The sequence below is a fragment of the Salvelinus alpinus genome, chromosome 6, assembly GCF_045679555.1.
Source record: "Salvelinus alpinus chromosome 6, SLU_Salpinus.1, whole genome shotgun sequence".
Lineage (NCBI taxonomy): Eukaryota > Metazoa > Chordata > Actinopteri > Salmoniformes > Salmonidae > Salvelinus > Salvelinus alpinus.
Window position 1 is genome coordinate 9768511 of NC_092091.1, and position 20991 is coordinate 9789501.

Sequence of the window (20991 nt, forward strand, 5' to 3'; positions counted from 1 at the left end):
ACTCTTTTGTTGTGCTCTCACGCTACGGTGCGAGATCCAGTCCCGACTGCGCGGTCGCAATATGCCTCAACTTGTCCCCTCCCCCGCCGACTGCCTGGCTTGAGATGAGTGGAAGATGTCGGTTTCGGGTCTGAAGGCCGAATTGAAGTTTTTGGAGTCAATTTTTGACCCAAACCACGAACGTTTCAGAATTATCGATTGGAAGCCTGATGAGCTTAGTTGTCAGTTTAATGTAACCGGTGAAAAACTCCTGATTATACATTGCAACATCACGGTAAGAAAGAAGCTAACGTTAGCTAGCCTGTTAGCACAGGACGAGAGATAAACATGACGAATTTGGAATTTTCAACGCGAACACACAATTTGTGTCACAAATCAGCTAGCTAACTAGATCATTAAAATATGAATGTGTTCAGAATTCAGTTTGTTTATACTTTATTAACGGGATATATGTTCAGCTATAGTTAGCTATGCTATTTAGCAAACAACAAACAAGCTCATATGTGTAAACGTTTAGTTAGTTGGTTGTTATAGACTAGCTAGCTAATGTTAGCTTGTTGGCTAATGCGTCTGAGAAAAAAAACTAAAATACATTTGACCCTCAACCAACCTATAAAATGTAGCTAGCTGTTAATTGTAGCTTATTTTTTTGCTTATACAATAAGACAAGGCAACGTGACATGTGAACACAATTGCTGACTAATGCGGAATAGTCCTGTGTGAAAATGGTTGTTTAGTATTAGCTAGGTAGCTAATTGATGTCGTAACAACTCGGATGAGCTAGCGGCCAACAAATAAAACATCAGGACATAACATTACAAGTCAGCACACGTGACGTCGTGACTAGATGGTTAGTGCGTGTTGTATAGCTATGGATGTTTTCTGAATGTGATCTATCATTTCTTTATTCTGAAGTAGCTCCAGCTATCTAGCTAATCAAATAGTATTGGCCGTGTATACATATTTTGCAGATGTTATTGCAGGTGCAGCGAAATTGTTTGTTTCTATCTCCAACAGTGTAGCAATACCTAACAATACAAATCCAAAGAATAAAAATAAATACACGAAGAAATGTCAGTTAACCAGTTATTTATGTTTTGTAGATATAGCTACACTGAACAAAAATATAAATGCAACATGTAAAGTGACGGTCCCGTGTTTCATGAGCTGAAATAAGATCCCAGACATTTTTCATACTCATAAAAATGTTATTTCTCTTAAATGTTATGCACAAATTTGTTTACATCCCTTTTAGTGAGCATGTATCCTTTGCCAAGATAATACATCCACCTGACAGGTGTTGCATATCAAGAAGGTGATTAAACAGCATGATCATTACACAGGTGCACCTTATGCTGGGGGAAATAAAAGGCCACCCTAAAATGTGTAGTTTTGTCACACAACACAATGCCACAGATGTCTCAAGTTTTGAGGGAGCGTGCAATTGGCATGCTGACTTTAGGAAATTCCACCAGAGCTGTTGAACTTAATGTTAATTTCTCTACCATAAGCCGCCTCAATATCATTTTAGAGAATTTGATAGTATGTCTAACCGGCCTCACAACCACAGGACCACATGTAACCAACCCAGGACCTCCACATCCGGCTTCTTCACCTGCGGGATTGTCTGAGACCAGCTACCCTGACGGCTGATGAAACTGTAGGTTTGCACAACCGAAGAATTTCTGCACAAACTGTCAGAAACCGTCTCAGGGAAGCTCATCTGCATGCTCGTCGTCCTCACCAGGGTCTTGACCTGACTGCAGTTCGGCGTCGTAACCGATTTCAGTGGGCAAATTTTCACCTTCGATGACCACTGGCACGCTGGAGAAGTGTGCTCTTCACGGATTAATCCCAGTTTCAACTGTACTGGGCAGACAGTGTTGTGTGGGCGAGCGGTTTACTGACGTCAACATTGTGAACAGAGTACCCCATGGTGGCGGTGAGGTTATGGTATGGACAGGTACAAGCTAAGGACAACGAACACAATTACATTTTATTGATGGCAATTTGAATGCACAGAGATACCGTGACGAGATCCTGAGGCCCATTGTAGTGCCATTCATCCACCCGCCATCACCTTATGTTTCAGCATGATAATGCATGGCAGCATGTCACAAGGATCTTTACACAGTTCTTGGAAGCTGAAAATGTCCCATTTCTTCTATGGCATGCATACTCACCACATGTGATCTGTCGAGCATGTTTTTTTTTAAAGGTATCTGTAACCAACAGATTCCTGTCTGTATTCCCAGTCATGTGAAATCCATAGATTAGGGCCTAATTCATTTATTTAAATTGACTGGTTTCCTTATGAACTGTAACTCAATTTAAAATCTTTGAAGTTGTGTTTTATATTTCCGTTCAGTGTAGATGGATGGCTAGATGGAGTGTCAGTTCAGCACTGTTCCATTACAGCTTTTCCTAGTAATGATGTGATCAACTGGTCACCACCTCTCTCCCGTTTTTCTCTCTCCCGTTTTTCTCTCTCCCTCTCTCCCGTTTTTCTCTCTCCCTCTCGTTCCCAGGAGTCATACCCTTCTATACCTCCAATCTGGTTTGTTGACTCTGATGACCCAAGTCTGACGGAGGTGTTGGAGCGCCTGGAAGATGTCAGAAAGGGCACCTCTCTGGTAAGTCACTCACGTGTGTGTGTGTGTGTGTGTGTGTGTGTGTGTGTGTGTGTGTGTGTGTGTGTGTGTGTGTGTGTGTGTGTGTGTGTGTGTGTGTATAGACTCTGGACTTCCCTCTTTACACCAACATAAAATGTGCTGCAGGATGTAGCTACCAGCTCTCATGAAAGGCATAGACCCTAATAGCACGTACAAAATTGGTTGCTAAGTTATTGTAACAAGGGTCAGTAAACACTATACAGTGCCTTCAGAAAGTATTCACACCCCTTGACTTTTCCCACATTTTGTTACAGCCTGAATATAACATTTTTTTAAATTGAGATTTTTCTGCCACTGATCTACACACAATGTCCGACAATGTCAAAGTGGAATGTTGTTTTTAGAAATTAATAATAAAAAAATTAGGGTCTTAAGTATTCAACCCCTTTGTTATGGCAAGCCTAAATAAGTTCAGGAGTAAAAATGTGCTTAAGTTGCATGGACTGTGGGTGCTGCAGATTACTGAGAATTTAAGATAAAGCAAATTTTCTCACACATTTCAAACAGACAGCTCAAAAACAAAGAACAAATGACAATTACAAGTTAACTTACTTTTAAAGATCATAACCTCGTCTTTAATATGACACCACATTCATGTCAATAGGAATAACACTCATTTTGTCTTTGTGTAAAGACACTATCAAAAAACTATTTACTCAAAAAAAACTACCGTGCAACACATTAGAGATGCCTTCAGTCGTCTCCTCTTCCTCCCTCCCTTCAGTCGTCTCTAACTCCTCTTCCTCCCTCCCTTCAGTCGTCTCCAACTCCTCTGCCTTCAGTCGTCTCTAACTCCTCTTCCTCCCTGCCTTCAGTCGTCTCCAACTCCTCTTCCTCCCGGCCTTCAGTCGTCTCCAACTCCTCTTCCTCCCTGCCTTCAGTCGTCTCCAACTCCTCTTCCTCCCTGCCTTCAGTCGTCTCCAACTCCTCTTCCTCCCTGCCTTCAGTCGTCTCCAACTCCTCTTCCTCCCTGCCTTCAGTCGTCTCCAACTCCTCTTCCTCCCTGCCTTCAGTCGTCTCCAACTCCTCTTCCTCCCTGCCTTCAGTCGTCTCCAACTCCTCTTCCTCCCTGCCTTCAGTCGTCTCCAACTCCTCTTCCTCCCTGCCTTCAGTCGTCTCCAACTCCTCTTCCTCCCTGCCTTCAGTCGTCTCCAACTCCTCTTCCTCCCTGCCTTCAGTCGTCTCCAACTCCTCTTCCTCCCTGCCTTCAGTCGTCTCCAACTCCTCTTCCTCCCTGCCTTCAGTCGTCTCCAACTCCTCTTCCTCCCTGCCTTCAGTCGTCTCCAACTCCTCTTCCTCCCTGCCTTCAGTCGTCTCCAACTCCTCTTCCTCCCTGCCTTCAGTCGTCTCCAACTCCTCTTCCTCCCTGCCTTCAGTCGTCTCCAACTCCTCTTCCTCCCTGCCTTCAGTCGTCTCCAACTCCTCTTCCTCCCTGCCTTCAGTCGTCTCCAACTCCTCTTCCTCCCTGCCTTCAGTCGTCTCCAACTCCTCTTCCTCCCTGCCTTCAGTCGTCTCCAACTCCTCTTCCTCCCTGCCTTCAGTCGTCTCCAACTCCTCTTCCTCCCTGCCTTCAGTCGTCTCCAACTCCTCTTCCTCCCTGCCTTCAGTCGTCTCCAACTCCTCTTCCTCCCTGCCTTCAGTCGTCTCCAACTCCTCTTCCTCCCTGCCTTCAGTCGTCTCCAACTCCTCTTCCTCCCTGCCTTCAGTCGTCTCCAACTCCTCTTCCTCCCTGCCTTCAGTCGTCTCCAACTCCTCTTCCTCCCTGCCTTCAGTCGTCTCCAACTCCTCTTCCTCCCTGCCTTCAGTCGTCTCCAACTCCTCTTCCTCCCTGCCTTCAGTCGTCTCCAACTCCTCTTCCTCCCTGCCTTCAGTCGTCTCCAACTCCTCTTCCTCCCTGCCTTCAGTCGTCTCCAACTCCTCTTCCTCCCTGCCTTCAGTCGTCTCCAACTCCTCTTCCTCCCTGCCTTCAGTCGTCTCCAACTCCTCTTCCTCCCTGCCTTCAGTCGTCTCCAACTCCTCTTCCTCCCTGCCTTCAGTCGTCTCCAACTCCTCTTCCTCCCTGCCTTCAGTCGTCTCCAACTCCTCTTCCTCCCTGCCTTCAGTCGTCTCCAACTCCTCTTCCTCCCTGCCTTCAGTCGTCTCCAACTCCTCTTCCTCCCTGCCTTCAGTCGTCTCCAACTCCTCTTCCTCCCTGCCTTCAGTCGTCTCCAACTCCTCTTCCTCCCTGCCTTCAGTCGTCTCCAACTCCTCTTCCTCCCTGCCTTCAGTCGTCTCCAACTCCTCTTCCTCCCTGCCTTCAGTCGTCTCCAACTCCTCTTCCTCCCTGCCTTCAGTCGTCTCCAACTCCTCTTCCTCCCTGCCTTCAGTCGTCTCCAACTCCTCTTCCTCCCTGCCTTCAGTCGTCTCCAACTCCTCTTCCTCCCTGCCTTTTGCTGACTCCACATCAGTTTCCCTGACTTCCACTGACCTAGAGGAACAGAGTAACATGGGAGAGGAGAGAAGCAATAAATAGGATACAGTTGTGGTCAGGAACATAATCTCTCTCTCTCGCTCCCTCTTACACGGTCTTTGTCTTCCTTCCTTCCTCCTTCTTTTTCTCAACCATACACATACTCTCTTCCTAAAAAGGGCTTTATGTAATAAATTGTGACCGTTACGCGCCTCCCATTTCCCCCTTGCACGCTCTCTCTCTCTTTGTCGCTCTTTCTCTCTCTCTCTCTTTCTCCCTCCCTCTCTCTCACTCGCTCTTTCTCTCTCTATCTCTCTTTCTCCCTCTCTCTCTCTCACTCGCTCTTTCTCTCTCTCTCGCTCTTTCTCTCTCTCTCGCTCTTTCTCTCTCTCTTTCTCCCTCTCTCTCTCACTCGCTCTTTCTCTCTCTCTTTCTCCCTCTCTCTTACTCGCTCTTTCTCTCTCTCTCTCTAATTAACTCATGTTTTCCTGACTGACAGACTAACTACAGAGTTCGCCAATGTTAGCTGAGTAGTTACACATCTGGGACAGTTTCCAAATGAATTGTGTCGGTAGAAACAGGACAAAACAAGCAACTTGTTAGCTGTAAATAAATATCCAACTGATCATATGAGCTCCACTGCACGGGCGTCTACTACCCTAACAGCTAAGCTGACAAATAATAGGACAACAAGGCAATGTATAGCCTATGGATATCTTCACCTAGCAAACATGACATCCCATATCCTAAACCCAACAGATAAAAACAAATGACTCTAGCCTTCATTTCGTTGGCTAGTTAGCTGGTTGTCTGTATTAGCAAGCTAGTGAAGGTTGATGCTTTGTGAGCGCAGACCTAATTTACTGCAACATACAACTTTTCTTGCCTGGCAGACTAATCGGTTAGCTAGCTAGCTATAGCAAGCAGCTTGGGCCGTTTCCATATGAATTACATCAGCAGAAACATCAGTATTAGGAAGATGTACGTAATGTTTTTTACACTCAGTATGTGTAAAGTTTACGTACTGTTTTACTCATTTCATATGTATATACTGTCTTTTAGTCGATGCCACTCCGACATTGCTCATTCTAATATTTATATTTCTTAATTCGATTATTTTACTTTTAGATTTGTGTGTATTATCGTGAATTGTTAGATACTACTGCACTGTTGGGGATAGGAACATAAGCATTTCGCTACACCCACAATAACATCTGCTAAATATGTGTATGTGACAAATCACATTTTGATTTGATCAACCAACAACTTGACAGAGCTTGAGAGTTAAAAAAAATAATGTGCAAATATTGTACAATCCAGGTGTGCAAAGCTCTAAAAGACTTACCCAGAAAACCTCAGTTGTCATCGCTGCCAATGGTAGTTATAACATGTATTGAATCAGGGGGTTGAATTCTTATCTAATCAAGACGTATACATTTAACTTTTAAAATAATCAAAAACATTATTATTTTTTAAACATTTTCTTAGGTTTTGACATTAGAGTATTTTGTGTAGATCTTAAAATTAAAAAAGACAGTCAAATCCCAATTTGTAACACAACAAAATGTGGAAAAAGTCGAGGGGTATGAAATACTTTCTGAAGGCACAGTACGTACCATTTAGCAGATGCTTTTATCCATAGCGACTTAGTCATGCGTGCATCATTGTTTCCCCGTATGGGTGGACCCCAGCGGGAATGTAACCCAATGACGCTTGGCGCTACAAGTGTCACACTTTACCGACTGAGCCACATAGAACACTGACTAAGTCGCTGTGACTCTCATGGAAATCATAGTACCTCCTTCAAAATTGTTTGATCGTTTACAGTAAAGAGTTGTTGGTATTGTATTATTGTGAGAAAGGTTCAGAGATACTGTAGCTGCTGGAGAATGATAGTTGACCTGTTATTCTTTATTTTTTCTCCCAGCTCCTACAGCAGCTAAAGCGTCTCATCTGTGACCTGTGTCGGCTCTACAACCTGCCACAGCACCCAGATGTTGAGATGCTAGATCAGCCACTCCCTGCTGGGCCCATTAACCCAGAGCGCAAGGTAGGGCTCATTTTAGAATTCAATTATATTTCTATGGTAAGCCTGACAACCTCATATAAAAAATTATCTAGAATTGGTGGACCCCACAGTTTTGAAATCAGACGATATTCAGTTGGTTTTGAATCACATTTTTAGATACAGTGGGGCAAAAAAGTATTTAGTCAGCCACCAATTGTGCAAGTTCTCCCACTTAAAAAGATGAGAGAGGCCTGTAATTTTCATCATAGGTACACTTCAACTATGACAGACAAAATGAGAAAAAAATATCCAGAAAATCACATTGTAGGATTTTTTATGAATTTATTTGCAAATTATGGTGGAAAATAAGTATTTGGTCACCTACAAACAAGCAAGATTTCTGGCTCTCACACACCTGTAACTTCTTCTTTAAGAGGCTCCTCTGTCCTCCACTCGTTACCTGTATTAATGGCACCTGTTTGAACTTGTTATCAGTATAAAAGACACCTGTCCACAACCTCAAACAGTCACACTCCAAACTCCACTATGGCCAAGACCAAAGAGCTGTCAAAGGACACCAGAAACAAAATTGTAGACCTGCACCAGGCTGGGAAGACTGAATCTGCAATAGGTAAGCAGCTTGGTTTGAAGAAATCAACTGTGGGAGCAATTATTAGGAAATGGAAGACATACAAGACCACTGATAATCTCCCTCGATCTGGGGCTCCACGCAAGATCTCACCCCGTGGGGTCAAAATGATCACAAGAACGGTGAGCAAAAATCCCAGAACCACACGGGGGGACCTAGTGAATGACCTGCAGAGAGCTGGGACCAAAGTAACAAAGCCTACCACCAGTAACACACTACGCCGCCAGGGACTCAAATCCTGCAGTGCCAGACGTGTCCCCCTGCTTAAGCCAGTACATGTCCAGGCCCGTCTGAAGTTTGCTAGAGAGCATTTGGATGATCCAGAAGAAGATTGGGAGAATGTCATATGGTCAGATGAAACCAAAATAGAACTTTTTGGTAAAAACTCAACTCGTCGTGTTTGGAGGACAAAGAATGCTGAGTTGCATCCAAAGAACACCATACCTACTGTGAAGCATGGGGGTGGAAACATCATGCTTTGGGGCTGTTTTTCTGCAAAGGGACCAGGACGACTGATCCGTGTAACGGAAAGAATGAATGGGGCCATGTATCGTGAGATTTTGAGTGAAAACCTCCTTCCATCAGCAAGGGCATTGAATATGAAACGTGGCTGGGTCTTTCAGCATGACAATGATCCCAAACACACCGCCCGGACAACGAAGGAGTGGCTTCGTAAGAAGCATTTCAAGGTCCTGGAGTGGCCTAGCCAGTCTCCAGATCTCAACCCCATAGAAAATCTTTGGAGGGAGTTGAAAGTCCGTGTTGCCCAGCAACAGCCCCAAAACATCACTGCTCTAGAGGAGATCTGCATGGAGGAATGGGCAGAAATACCAGCAACAGTGTGTGAAAACCTTGTGAAGACTTACAGAAAACGTTTGACCTCTGTCATTGCCAACAAAGGGTATATAACAAAGTATTGAGACACTTTTGTTATTGACCAAATACTTATTTTCCACCATAATTTGCAAATAAATTCATTAAAAATCCTACAATGTGATTTTCTGGATTTTTTTTCTTCTCATTTTGTCTGTCATAGTTGAAGTGTACCTATGATGGAAATTACAGGCCTCTTATCTTTCTAAGTGAGAGAACTTGCACAATTGGTGGCTGACTAAATACTTTTTTGCTCCACTGTACATATTTCTAGTTAACATTATTTGCATCATATTTAAATCGAAATATAGTAATTTGCGGATGGCGACTGCCCTAACCCAATGCAAGACTTGTATTCTGGGCCTGGGTAACATTCCATACACCATTGATACAATCAGAAAGTCATTTTTTAATTTTTTTGTATTATTTTCCCCCACTCTCCCGTATAGCATGGACCAGCGGATGAAGTGACATCCGAGGAGGAGGATGAAGAAGAAATGGGCGAGGTGTGTGTGTGTACATGTTTACCTATCTATGTACCAAGGTAGGGAGGTTTTACGGTTGCATCATCGATCGACGGACGTTTTGACGGCCATCGTCGATGGTGTCGACATCGTGATGTCACAAACAGGGTTTAGCATATTTGAATTTGACTGCACCTCCGGAGTCTGGCAGTGTAACGGATGTGAAATGGCTAGCTAGTTAGCGGTGGTGCGCGCTAATGGCCTTTCAATCGGTGACGTCACTTGCTCTGAGACCTTGAAGTAGTGGTTCCCCTTGAATCTGCAAGGGCCGCGGCTTTTGTGGAGCGATGGGTAACGATGCTTCGTGGGTGACTTGTTGATGTGTTCAGAGGGTCCCTGGTTCGCGCCCGGGTCAGGGCGAGGGGAGGGACGTAAAGTTAAACTGTTACAGCAGCACAATAGCACAGCGCTGTTCTGCACACAGCAGGGTGATGTGCCAAATGGCCTATTTGCCATAGTTTACATTTTCAATGCAAACACTGCCTTCACAAAGTATTCATAAGCCTTGACTTATTCCACATTTTGTTGTTACATCCTGAACTCTAAATTAATATAATCTAAATATTTCTGACCCATCTAACACACTACCCTTATAATGACGAAGTGAAAACATGTTTTTAGACATTTTTGCAAATTTTATTGAAAATGAAAATACAGAAATATCACATTTACATAAGTTTTCACACCCCTGAGTCAATACTTTGTAGGAGCACAATTGGCAGCGATTACAGCTGTAATTGTTTCCGGGTAAATTCTCTTAAGAGCTTTGCACACATGGATTGTACAATATTTGTACATTATTCTTTAAAAAAAAATCTTCACGTTGGTTGTTGATCATTTCTAAGCAGCCATATTCAAGTCTTGCCATAGATTTTCAAGCCGATTTAAGTCAAAACTGTAACTAGGCCACTCGGGAACATTCAATGACGTCTTGGTAGGTAACTCAAGGGTGTATTTGTGTTACTGTACATTATGAAGCCGATTGTCCTGCTAAAAAGGTAAATTTGTCTCCCAGTGTCTGTTTTGAAAGCAGACTGAACCAGGTTTTTGCCTGTGTTTAGCTCTATTTTTATTTATTTTTATCCCAAAAAACTCCCTAGTCTTTGCCAATAACAAGCATACCCATAACATGATGCAGCTTCCACCATGCTTGAAAATATGAAGAGTGGTACTCAATGATGTGTTGTGTAGGATTTGCCCCAAACATAACACATTGTATTCAGGGCAAAAAGTACATTTCTTCGCTGCATTTTTTGCATTTTTACTTTAGTACCCTATTGCAAACAGGATGCATGTTTTGGAATATTTTTCTGCACAGGCTTCTTTCTTTTCACTCTTTGATTTAGGTTAGTATTGTGGAGTAACTATATAATGCTGTTGATCCATCCTCAGTTCTCCTATCACAGCCATTAAACTCTTAACTGTTTTTAAATCACCATTGGCTTAATGGTGAAATCCCTGAGAGGTTTCCTTCCTCTACGGCAACTGAGTTAAGAAGGGCTTTTATATCTGTGTTCTAGTGACTGGGTGTATTGATACACCATCCAAAGTGTAATTAATAACTTCACCATGATCAAATGGATATTCAATGTCTGCTTTTTTTTCTTTTTTCTTTTTTTTACCCATGTGTAGAGATGAGGTAGTCATTCAGAAATCATGTTAACCACTATTATTCTTCACGGAGTGAGTCCATGCAACTTATGTGACTTTTTAAGCATATTTTTTAAGCATAACTCTTGAACTTATTTAGGCTTGTCATAACAAAAGGGTTGAATACTTATTGACTTAGCTTTTTATTTGTGTTTCTTTTGTAAAAATGCTGAAAAACATAAATCCACTTTTGACATTATGGGGTATTGTGTGTGTGTAGGTGACACAATCTCAATGTAATACATTTTATATTCTGGCTGTAACACAACAAAATGTGGAAGAAGTCAAGGGGTGTGAATGCTTTCTGAATACAATGTATTGGGTGGTTAGACTGTTGTCTTGCGTTATGTTATTAATAATGTAGCTTGACACGTGACTTGGGCTCCCGAGTGGCGTAGCGGTTTAAGGCACTGCTATCTCAGTGCTAGTGGCATCACTGCAGTCCCTGGTTCGAATCCAGGCTGCATCACATCCGGCCGTAATTGGGAGTCCCATAGGGCGGCGCGCAATTGGCCCAGCGTTGTCCGGGGTAGGCCGTCATTGTAAATCAGAATTTTTTTTCTTAACTGACTTGTCTTTAAATAAAGGTTAAATAAATAAATGTTAATTTAAAAAAAGAATTTGACACGGATATAATTGTTTTTAAAAAGCTAATATAAGTGATATAAGTATTTTTATGGACAAAAGAAAGTCCTACCAATTCGTAAATCATTCTGTAGCCTAGACTAGCCAAAATAATTAGGTCTAACACTGTTTAGGCCTAGCAATGTGTCCTTTTATATTGCCTTCTTCCCTTCTAATTGACCCCTCTCGTCTATTCCTGCCATGTTTGGATTGGACGATCTGTCATTTAAGACATCGCCCAACCCTACTATGTGCAATGATATATATATATATATATATATATATATATATATAGAAACTGATCATGTCCACATTCATCATAAACCTATTGTGTTGTATATACATTCTCTTGTGTTTCTATACTATATGCAATAAAACTGTAGATTGTGTTCAGCAGGACATTGAAGACCTGGACCACTATGAGATGAAGGAAGAGGAGCCAGTGGACGGGAAGAAGTCAGAGGACGACGGAATAGAGAAGGTAATTACCCTGCATGCATCTGTCTCTGTCTGTCTACATAACATTAAGAACACTTGCTCTTTCCATGACATAGACTGACCAGGTGAAAGCTATGAAAGTGTTCCTTGTACTTCAGTGTAGTTGAAGAGGAGGAGACGGGTGAAAGAAGGATTTTTATGCCTTGAGACATGGATTGTGTATGTGTGCCATTGAGTGCTTGAGGTGTCACTACAGACCCGGGTTTGATCCCGGGCTGTGTTGCAGCCGGCCGCGACCGGGAGACCCATGAGTCGGCGTACAATTGGCTCAGTGTCGTCCAGGTTAGGGGAGGGTTTAGCTGCCCGAGATTTCCTTGTACCATCGCGCCCCAGCTACTCCTGTGGCGGGCTTGACGCATGCGCGCTGACACGGTCGCCAGGTGTACGGTGTTTCCTCCCGACACTTTGGTGCGGCTGGCTTCCGGGTTAAGTGAGCATTGTGTCAAGAAGCAGCGCGGCTTGGTTGTGTTTCGGAGGACGCACGGCTCTCGACCTTCGCCTCTCCCGTGTCCGTACGGGAGTAGCAGCGATGGGACAAGACTGTAACTACCAATTGGCTACCGCGAAATTGGGGAGAAAAATGAGGGGGAATGCCAACAAAAAAATCCACCACCCAAAGGACATTCAACCAACTTGACCATACTGTGGGAAGCATTGGAGTCAACATGGGCCACCAACCCTGTGGATTGCTTTAAACACTTTTGCGAAATGGGGTTCGGGGGTGCAACTCAATATTAGGAAGGTGTTCCTGATGTTTGTTATGCTCAGTGTATATAGTTGACTTTTCTTTTTACGGTCTTCCCTAGCCTGGTTGTGTCTGTTCAGCTATTACATTCGACTCCTTGTACTCCGTGTCGTTTACCAAAGAGGCCAATAGGGTCTGGCTCCAGCAGATGCCTTTTCAGGAAACGGACGCTGCGAGACCTACGAGCTCAAACAAGACGAATGGTGCCAGAGAGGACGAGCTAGTGTTAGCAGAACTGAGTGATTTACCTTTAGCTATATTGTAGAATTAATGGAAATGATCATTATGCTTTGGCATTATGAATACTCTGTTTCTCTGTAAATAATTGTAATATTGAGAGTTTAAAAAAAAAAGAAGGTAAAAATCCCTAACCAGGAAATGTAAAACAGAAAACTGAATTCAGGAAATACAAAATATAATTTTATGGAACCCCCTTGATAGTTTATTAACCATTATTTTACCAGGTATATTTACAGGACATATCTCTTGTACACCAAGGACCTGGTGAAGTGTTCCAGGGTAGAGGAGAATAATGTGCTTATTTGAAAACTATACAAAAATAGTAGCTCGCAGCGGTTCAGTTTTTTAAAAAGTAGCTTATTTTGTCCGGTCGAAACCAGTCTGTCAAAAGTTGCTAGCTCATGTCTAAAATTCGCTAACTAAATACATTGTGCAATTGGGACTTCTCTAAGCCTCGCCACCCTTGGTTACTGTTGCAACCTCGGACAACATTTTCCTGGGAAGTCCTATTTCCCATTCAACCACTGGCGAAGTCCCCCCTCACATTGATCTCAAACTGTTTTTAATACTCAATGAAAATGAACACAGACTACCCCCTTGCTAATCAGGAAACTCTTGGGTGTGTTGTGGTGGAATGTCATTACAATTGCTTCAGTGGAAACCTGGTAAAATGTTATTTCCAACAACCAATGACCAACTCAGCCATAAATCCCGGCTGCATATTGAATGTTGAGATTGACGAGAAGGCCAGTCTCTTTGGAAAATGACATGGAGTGGAGTGTTAGACTGGTACCCAGACTACGTCTTCCCTGCATGTTATTTTTAAGCATTTCATTATACTGTGTAGTCTTTTATTGTTTTCATCTAACTTTTTATTATTAAATGAAGCACTTCCTACTGCATTTTCTTTTTGGTACGAAATGTGCTATATAAATACAATTTGATTTGAAGGAGAATCTGGCCATCCTTGAGAAGATCCGTAAGAACCAGAGGCAGGACCACTTGAACGTAAGTGCTCATTCGGTAAGGTTTCTTTCTTCTTTTTCAGGGGGGGACGGGAACATTTCTACTGTTGTATAGTCTCTCTGTTTTTTTTCTTCTCAACCTAGTCCTTGGGGACCACCAGCCATATTTAATCCATTCCAAAAACTAGCTCACCTGATTCAACAAGTTCACTAATCATAAAGCCCATGATTGGCTAAATTAGGCGTGTGAGTGTTTTGGAATAGATCAAAAGTAGGTGTGGTCCAGGAGAACTGGATTGAGAAACGGTGCTCTGTTAGCCTGGTTCTGATCCCAGTGGTGTTGTGATGCCTGTTTCAGGGTGCCGTCTCTGGTTCCGTTCAGGCCTCCGATCGTCTCATGAAGGAACTCAGGGAGATCTACAGATCACAGAGTTACAAGACAGGTGAGTCCAGGCCTGGTTCAGTTTAGGACTGGGCGATATATCGAATTAATTTCAATTTCTATGTTTTTTTTTTGTTGTTGTGATTTTTACCTCACAACCAACTAAGTTGAGAGATCACATCTTCCTCTCTGGCAAGTGGTTTCAACTCGCTATTTACATTTAAGGTTTGGTCCAAAAGAATCATTCATATGGACACCGAAACACATTGAGACATTATTTTACTGTAATAGATGAGTTCACTTCTCTATCAATACCCTTTTTTATGTCTCAACTAGTCAAATTGCATGCAGAGCAGACACTACTAAAACGCTCCAACCCTTTAGTGTCTACCCTCCCCAGTTGGCCCTAACCCTTTAGTGTCTACCCTCCCCAGTTGGCCCTAACCCTTTAGTGTCTACCCCTCCCCAGTTGGCCCTCCCCCTTTAGTGTCTACCCCTCTCCAGTTGGCCCTCACCCTTTAGTGTCTACCCCTCTCCAGTTGGCCCTCCCCCTTTAGTGTCTACCCCTCCCCAGTTGGCCCTCCCCCTTTAGTGTCTACCCCTCCACTTTGGCCCTCACCCTTTAGTGTCTACCCCTCCCCTTTGGCCCTCACCCTTTAGTGTCTACCCCTCCCCTTTGGCCCTCACCTTTTTAGTCATTCAGTTTTTGTAATGATTTAGTTTTTTATGTTTGTGTAGTAAAGATTTCAGCTTTTATTTTCATTGTTTTTGTATTAGTTTTCTCCTGTGAAGCACATTGCGTTGCATTCCTTGTATGAAATGTGCTGTATAAAAATAGCTGGATTTTATTGTCTTCACCTCCCCATTGGTTCAAACTGTACACTGTCTACCACTCCCCATTGGTTCAAACTGTACACTGTCTACCACTCCCCATTGGTTCAAACTGTACACTGTCTATTCCTCCCCATTGGCTCAAACCCTTCAGTGCTTGTAGATCTGGGCTGATGATGAAAACAATCATAACATGTTTATTAACTCCTTGGGGTCGATGTCCACGCCCTTTGGAAAATGTAATTGGCATAATTGGAGGGGAAAAAATCCCCATCAAAATTCGTCTGTTTTAACAGTGATATTCACCTGTATATATCTTGTTATTAATTTCCAGGTATTTATTCAGTGGAGCTAGTCAATGACAGCCTTTATGAATGGCACGTCAAAATAAGAACGTAAGTATTCAGATCCGGGTACTATTTCATAGAGACGTGTAGTTTCCTAGCTGTCCAAGTCTGGATAAAATAGTCTAATCATTCTGTTATTTATTTTAACAGGGTAGACCCAGATAGTCCACTACATAGTGACTTGCAAGTTATGAAGGAGAAGGAAGGGGTGGACTACATTCTGCTCAGTTTCTCGTATAAAGTGAGTTTCATTTGTTGATCGATTAAAAAAATAAATAATTATAATTATACATTATTTTGGCTTTTATTGGACGTGAAAGACATTTTGAGCTAAAAAGATTTCTTCTTGTTTGTCTCTTGCAGGATAACTTTCCCTTTGACCCACCGTTCGTACGGGTCGTCTCTCCTGTGCTGTCTGGCGGGTGAGTGCTGCTCAGTGAAGTCTGGATGGACTTTCTCTCTCTCTCTGCGTCTGTTTCTACCCAAATAGAATAGTCTTTGTCAGTCTGTCGATCCAATTCATTGTGTCCTTGGAGGGATCGGCTCATTGTGTCCTTGGAGGGATCGGTTCATTGTGTCGTTGGAGGGATCGGCTCATTGTGTCCTTGGAGGGATCGGCTCATTGTGTCCTTGGAGGGATCGGCTCATTGTGTCCTTGGAGGGATCGGTTCATTTACGTCCTTGGCGTGAACGGTTCATTTACGTCCTTGGCGTGAACGGTTCATTTACGTCCTTGGCGTGAACGGTTCATTTACGTCCTTGGCGTGAACGGTTCATTTACGTCCTTGGCGTGAACGGTTCATTTACGTCCTTGGCGTGAACGGTTCATTTACGTCCTTGGCGTGAACGGTTCATTTACGTCCTTGGCGTGAACGGTTCATTTACGTCCTTGGCGTGAACGGTTCATTTACGTCCTTGGCGTGAACGGTTCATTTACGTCCTTGGCGTGAACGGTTCATTTACGTCCTTGGCGTGAACGGTTCATTTACGTCCTTGGCGTGAACGGTTCATTTACGTCCTTGGCGTGAGCGGTTCATTTACGTCCTTGGCGTGAGCGGTTCATTTACGTCCTTGGCGTGAACGGTTCATTTACGTCCTTGGCGTGAACGGTTCATTTACGTCCTTGGCGTGAACGGTTCATTTACGTCCTTGGCGTGAACGGTTCATTTACGTCCTTGGCGTGAACGGTTCATTTACGTCCTTGGCGTGAACGGTTCATTTACGTCCTTGGCGTGAACGGTTCATTTACGTCCTTGGCGTGAGCGGTTCATTTACGTCCTTGGCGTGAGCGGTTCATTTACGTCCTTGGCGTGAGCGGTTCATTTACGTCCTTGGCGTGAGCGGTTCATTTACGTCCTTGGCGTGAGCGGTTCATTTACGTCCTTGGCGTGAGCGGTTCATTTACGTCCTTGGCGTGAGCGGTTCATTTACGTCCTTGGCGTGAGCGGTTCATTTACGTCCTTGGCGTGAGCGGTTCATTTACGTCCTTGGCGTGAGCGGTTCATTTACGTCCTTGGCGTGAACGGTTCATTTACGTCCTTGGCGTGAACGGTTCATTTACGTCCTTGGCGTGAACGGTTCATTATTTCATTGTGTCATTGTTCATTATGTCCTTGGAGGGATCGGCTCACTGTGTCCTTGGAGGGATCGGCTCACTGTGTCCTTGGAGGGATCGGCTCATTGTGTCCTTGGAGGGATCGGCTCATTGTGTCATTGTTCATTGTGTCCTTGGAGGGATCGGCTCATTTATGTCCTTGGCGTGAACGGTTCATTGTGTCATTGTTCATTATGTCCTTGGAGGGATCGGCTCACTGTGTCCTTGGAGGGATCGGCTCATTGTGTCATTGTTCATTATTTCATTGTGTCATTGTTCATTATGTCCTTGGAGGGATCGGTTCATTGTGTCCTTAGAGGGATCGGTTCATTGTGTCCTTGGAGGGATCGGCTCATTGTGTCCTTAGCGTGAACGGTTCATTGTGTCCTTAGCGTGAACGGCTCATTGTGTCCTTGGAGGGAACGGCTCATTGTGTCCTTGGAGGGAACGGCTCATTGTGTCCTTGGAGGGAACGGCTCATTGTGTCCTTGGAGGGAACGGCTCATTGTGTCCTTGGAGGGAACGGCTCATTGTGTCCTTGGAGGGAACGGCTCATTGTGTCCTTGGAGGGAACGGCTCATTGTGTCCTTGGAGGGAACGGCTCATTGTGTCCTTGGAGGGAACGGCTCATTGTGTCCTTGGAGGGAACGGCTCATTGTGTCCTTGGAGTGAACGGCTCATTTGTGTCCTTGGAGTGAACGGTTCATTTGTGTCCTTGGAGTGAACGGTTCATTTGTGTCCTTGGCGTGAACGGTTCATTTATGTCCTTGGCGTGAACGGTTCATTGTGTCCTTGGAGGGATCGGCTCATTGTGTCCTTGGAGGGATCGGCTCATTGTGTCCTTGGCGGGAACGGCTCATTGTGTCCTTGGAGGGATCGGCTCATTGTGTCCTTGGAGGGATCGGCTCATTGTGTCCTTGGAGGGATCGGCTCATTGTGTCCTTGGCGGGAACGGCTCATTGTGTCCTTGGCGGGAACGGCTCATTGTGTCGTTGGAGGGATAGGCTCATTGTGTCCTTGGAGGGAACGGCTCATTGTGTCCTTGGAGGGAACGGCTCATTGTGTCCTTGGAGGGAACGGCTCATTGTGTCCTTGGAGGGAACGGCTCATTGTGTCCTTGGAGGGAACGGCTCATTGTGTCCTTGGCGGGAACGGCTCATTGTGTCCTTGGAGGGAACGGCTCATTGTGTCCTTGGAGGGAACGGCTCATTGTGTCCTTGGAGGGAACGGCTCATTGTGTCCTTGGAGGGAACGGCTCATTGTGTCCTTGGAGGGAACGGCTCATTGTGTCCTTGGAGGGAACGGCTCATTGTGTCCTTGGAGGGAACGGCTCATTGTGTCCTTGGAGTGAACGGTTCATTTGTGTCCTTGGAGTGAACGGTTCATTTGTGTCCTTGGAGTGAACGGTTCATTTGTGTCCTTGGAGTGAACGGTTCATTTGTGTCCTTGGAGTGAACGGTTCATTTGTGTCCTTGGAGTGAACGGTTCATTTGTGTCCTTGGAGTGAACGGTTCCTTTGTGTCCTTGGAGTGAACGGTTCCTTTGTGTCCTTGGAGTGAACGGTTCCTTTGTGTCCTTGGAGTGAACGGTTCCTTTGTGTCCTTGGAGTGAACGGTTCCTTTGTGTCCTTGGAGTGAACGGTTCCTTTGTGTCCTTGGCGTGAACGGTTCATTTGTGTCCTTGGCGTGAACGGTTCATTTGTGTCCTTGGCGTGAACGGTTCATTTGTGTCCTTGGCGTGAACGGTTCATTTGTGTCCTTGGAGGGAACGGCTCATTGTGTCCTTGGCGGGAACGGCTCATTGTGTCCTTGGAGGGATCGGCTCATTGTGTCCTTGGAGGGATCGGCTCATTGTGTCCTTGGCGGGAACGGCTCATTGTGTCCTTGGAGGGATCGGCTCATTGTGTCCTTGGAGGGATCGGCTCATTGTGTCCTTGGAGGGATCGGCTCATTGTGTCCTTGGCGGGAACGGCTCATTGTGTCCTTGGCGGGAACGGCTCATTGTGTCGTTGGAGGGATAGGCTCATTGTGTCATTATCCATCACTAATGCAAATCATTCTGAACTACTGTTTTAACCAATGAGACTAGTTTGATGATAAAAGAAACATTACCTTTTTTAATAATTTTTTATTTTATTATTATTATTTTATTTTATTTAACTAGGCAAGTCAGTTAAGAACAAATTCTTATACCTACTGTGATATGTAGTTGTCGTACATAGCTACTTTATGTTGAATACACTGGTACGTTGAGTGTCTGCTAAATGACAAGAATGAGATGGGCCTAATCGTTGTCTGGTAACGTGAACCGGTCCTGGTACTTCTCCATCCTGAACTGGTACTGAGCTGATACTTCTCTCCATTCATTCTGTTTCAGTTACGTTCTTGGCGGAGGTGCCTTGTGTATGGAACTTCTCACAAAACAGGTCTGGATCATATTTAACCATTCACACAATGGTGTGAAAAGTGGTTGAGGAAATTGGCTCTTTCTCTTAGCTCAATTGTCTTCTCTCCTTTTGTTGCTCTCTTCTGACAGAAGTGACCAGGTGAAAACTGACCTAATGATGTATTTCTTTACGTTGTTCCAGGGCTGGAGCAGTGCCTATTCCATAGAGTCTGTGATCATGCAGATCAATGCCACTTTAGTCAAAGGAAAAGCCAGAGTGCAGTTTGGAGCCAATAAGGTAGGCTAATGCGTTCAACATCCTGGTAATTGGTACCAGTGATATGAGGTTGTCGAAGATGACTCTGATCTGTTTTTACATATTTGTTTTTTTCCTTTCAGAACCAGTACAATCTTGCCAGAGCACAACAGTCATACAAATCCCTGGTCCAGATTCACGAAAAGAATGGTAAGTCCCAACTATCAATCCATATGAGCTTGAATGATGTATAATATTGATAATATATACACCAGTGGGTACTATGGCAACCTCCTGTGTTATTTTTGTTCAGGCTGGTACACACCTCCTAAAGAAGACGGCTAAAGAAGTCACTCCTCGTACTCACTGGGAACAGAATAGCGTCTTTGGGTCAAAAACTTTCTTTTGTTTAGTTTTTTTTGGGGGGGGAGTGGAGTTTTTTTCTCCCTTCTGAAATATCAGGAGTAAGTAAATCATCTTTCTCCTGGAAACCAACTGACAAAATTCTTCCATCTCGCCTGGCGTCGTCGGCTCAGTTGACCAGTATCTCTCCTCTCTGCCTGGTCCAACAATAGGCTAGACTTCCTACTCCCCCCCCACCCCCCCCCCGTCGCTTTCACGTCACTCCACTTCCTCTGAGGGGCGTGTTTGTGGAGACTGAGGGCATCGTGTGCATCTTTAAAAAAAGGTTCTTGTTTTCCCTTTTTTCTTCTGTACATACGCTGGTGTGACAATGTGGACTTGACATAAAATCACCATCTGTTTCTCCTGGGAGAGAGAGAGAGAACACTGATGTTCTGACAAGACGAGGGCTAGTTGGTTTGTTCGTAGCCATGTCCTTCTTTGTTTTTAGTGTGACTCTGTCAGTTCTTACCTTACAGCCACGGCATGGTCAGTGGGATTTAACTGAAAGCTTTGTGGTGACCGTTTGAATTTAAAGCGAAGAAGATGATGATGTTTCAGTGATGTCATCTTTCGTGCCACTGCTCCTTATTCCTCCTCACTTTGTGTAATATTTACCGGTACAAATTGCAGGCATTGTTAAAATATTATACGCTTAAAATTGTAATTGTACTTGCTGGCTTGTTTAATGTCCCATGAGCCAGATTGGTGACAAAATGGTGTGTGACTAGGATGCAGGAGGGGCTTTAAACTGAGTCTGAGGTTCTGTCCTAAATGAAATCCTATTCCCTACACACTACACTACTTTTGACCGGGGCCCTATGGGAATACAAACGTAGGATGTTGACAAAGCTCTTAGAATAAAGCAAAGCATCTCTGCTGTGGGTTTCAGATAAA

At 44.2% G+C, this 20991-nt stretch overlaps 1 protein-coding gene across 4 annotated transcripts; it reads left to right on the forward strand.

The window, feature by feature from the left end:
- On the forward strand, positions 1-20991 carry LOC139578100 (ubiquitin-conjugating enzyme E2 Q2-like). Of its 4 annotated transcripts, none has more exons than XM_071405305.1 (14): positions 1-274; positions 2529-2633; positions 7049-7171; positions 9101-9157; positions 11847-11930; positions 13884-13955; positions 14256-14340; positions 15445-15505; positions 15608-15698; positions 15821-15879; positions 19428-19476; positions 19639-19734; positions 19836-19902; positions 20006-20991. In XM_071405305.1, the coding sequence occupies exons 1-14, from the start codon at positions 116-118 to the stop codon at positions 20035-20037; spliced, it is 1140 nt and encodes a 379-aa protein (XP_071261406.1). In that variant the 5' UTR covers positions 1-115; the 3' UTR covers positions 20038-20991. The 4 variants fall into 4 exon arrangements, with proteins under 4 accessions (XP_071261406.1, XP_071261408.1, XP_071261405.1 ...); XM_071405307.1 differs by having other exon boundaries at positions 13884-13940; XM_071405304.1 differs by having other exon boundaries at positions 39-274; positions 11844-11930.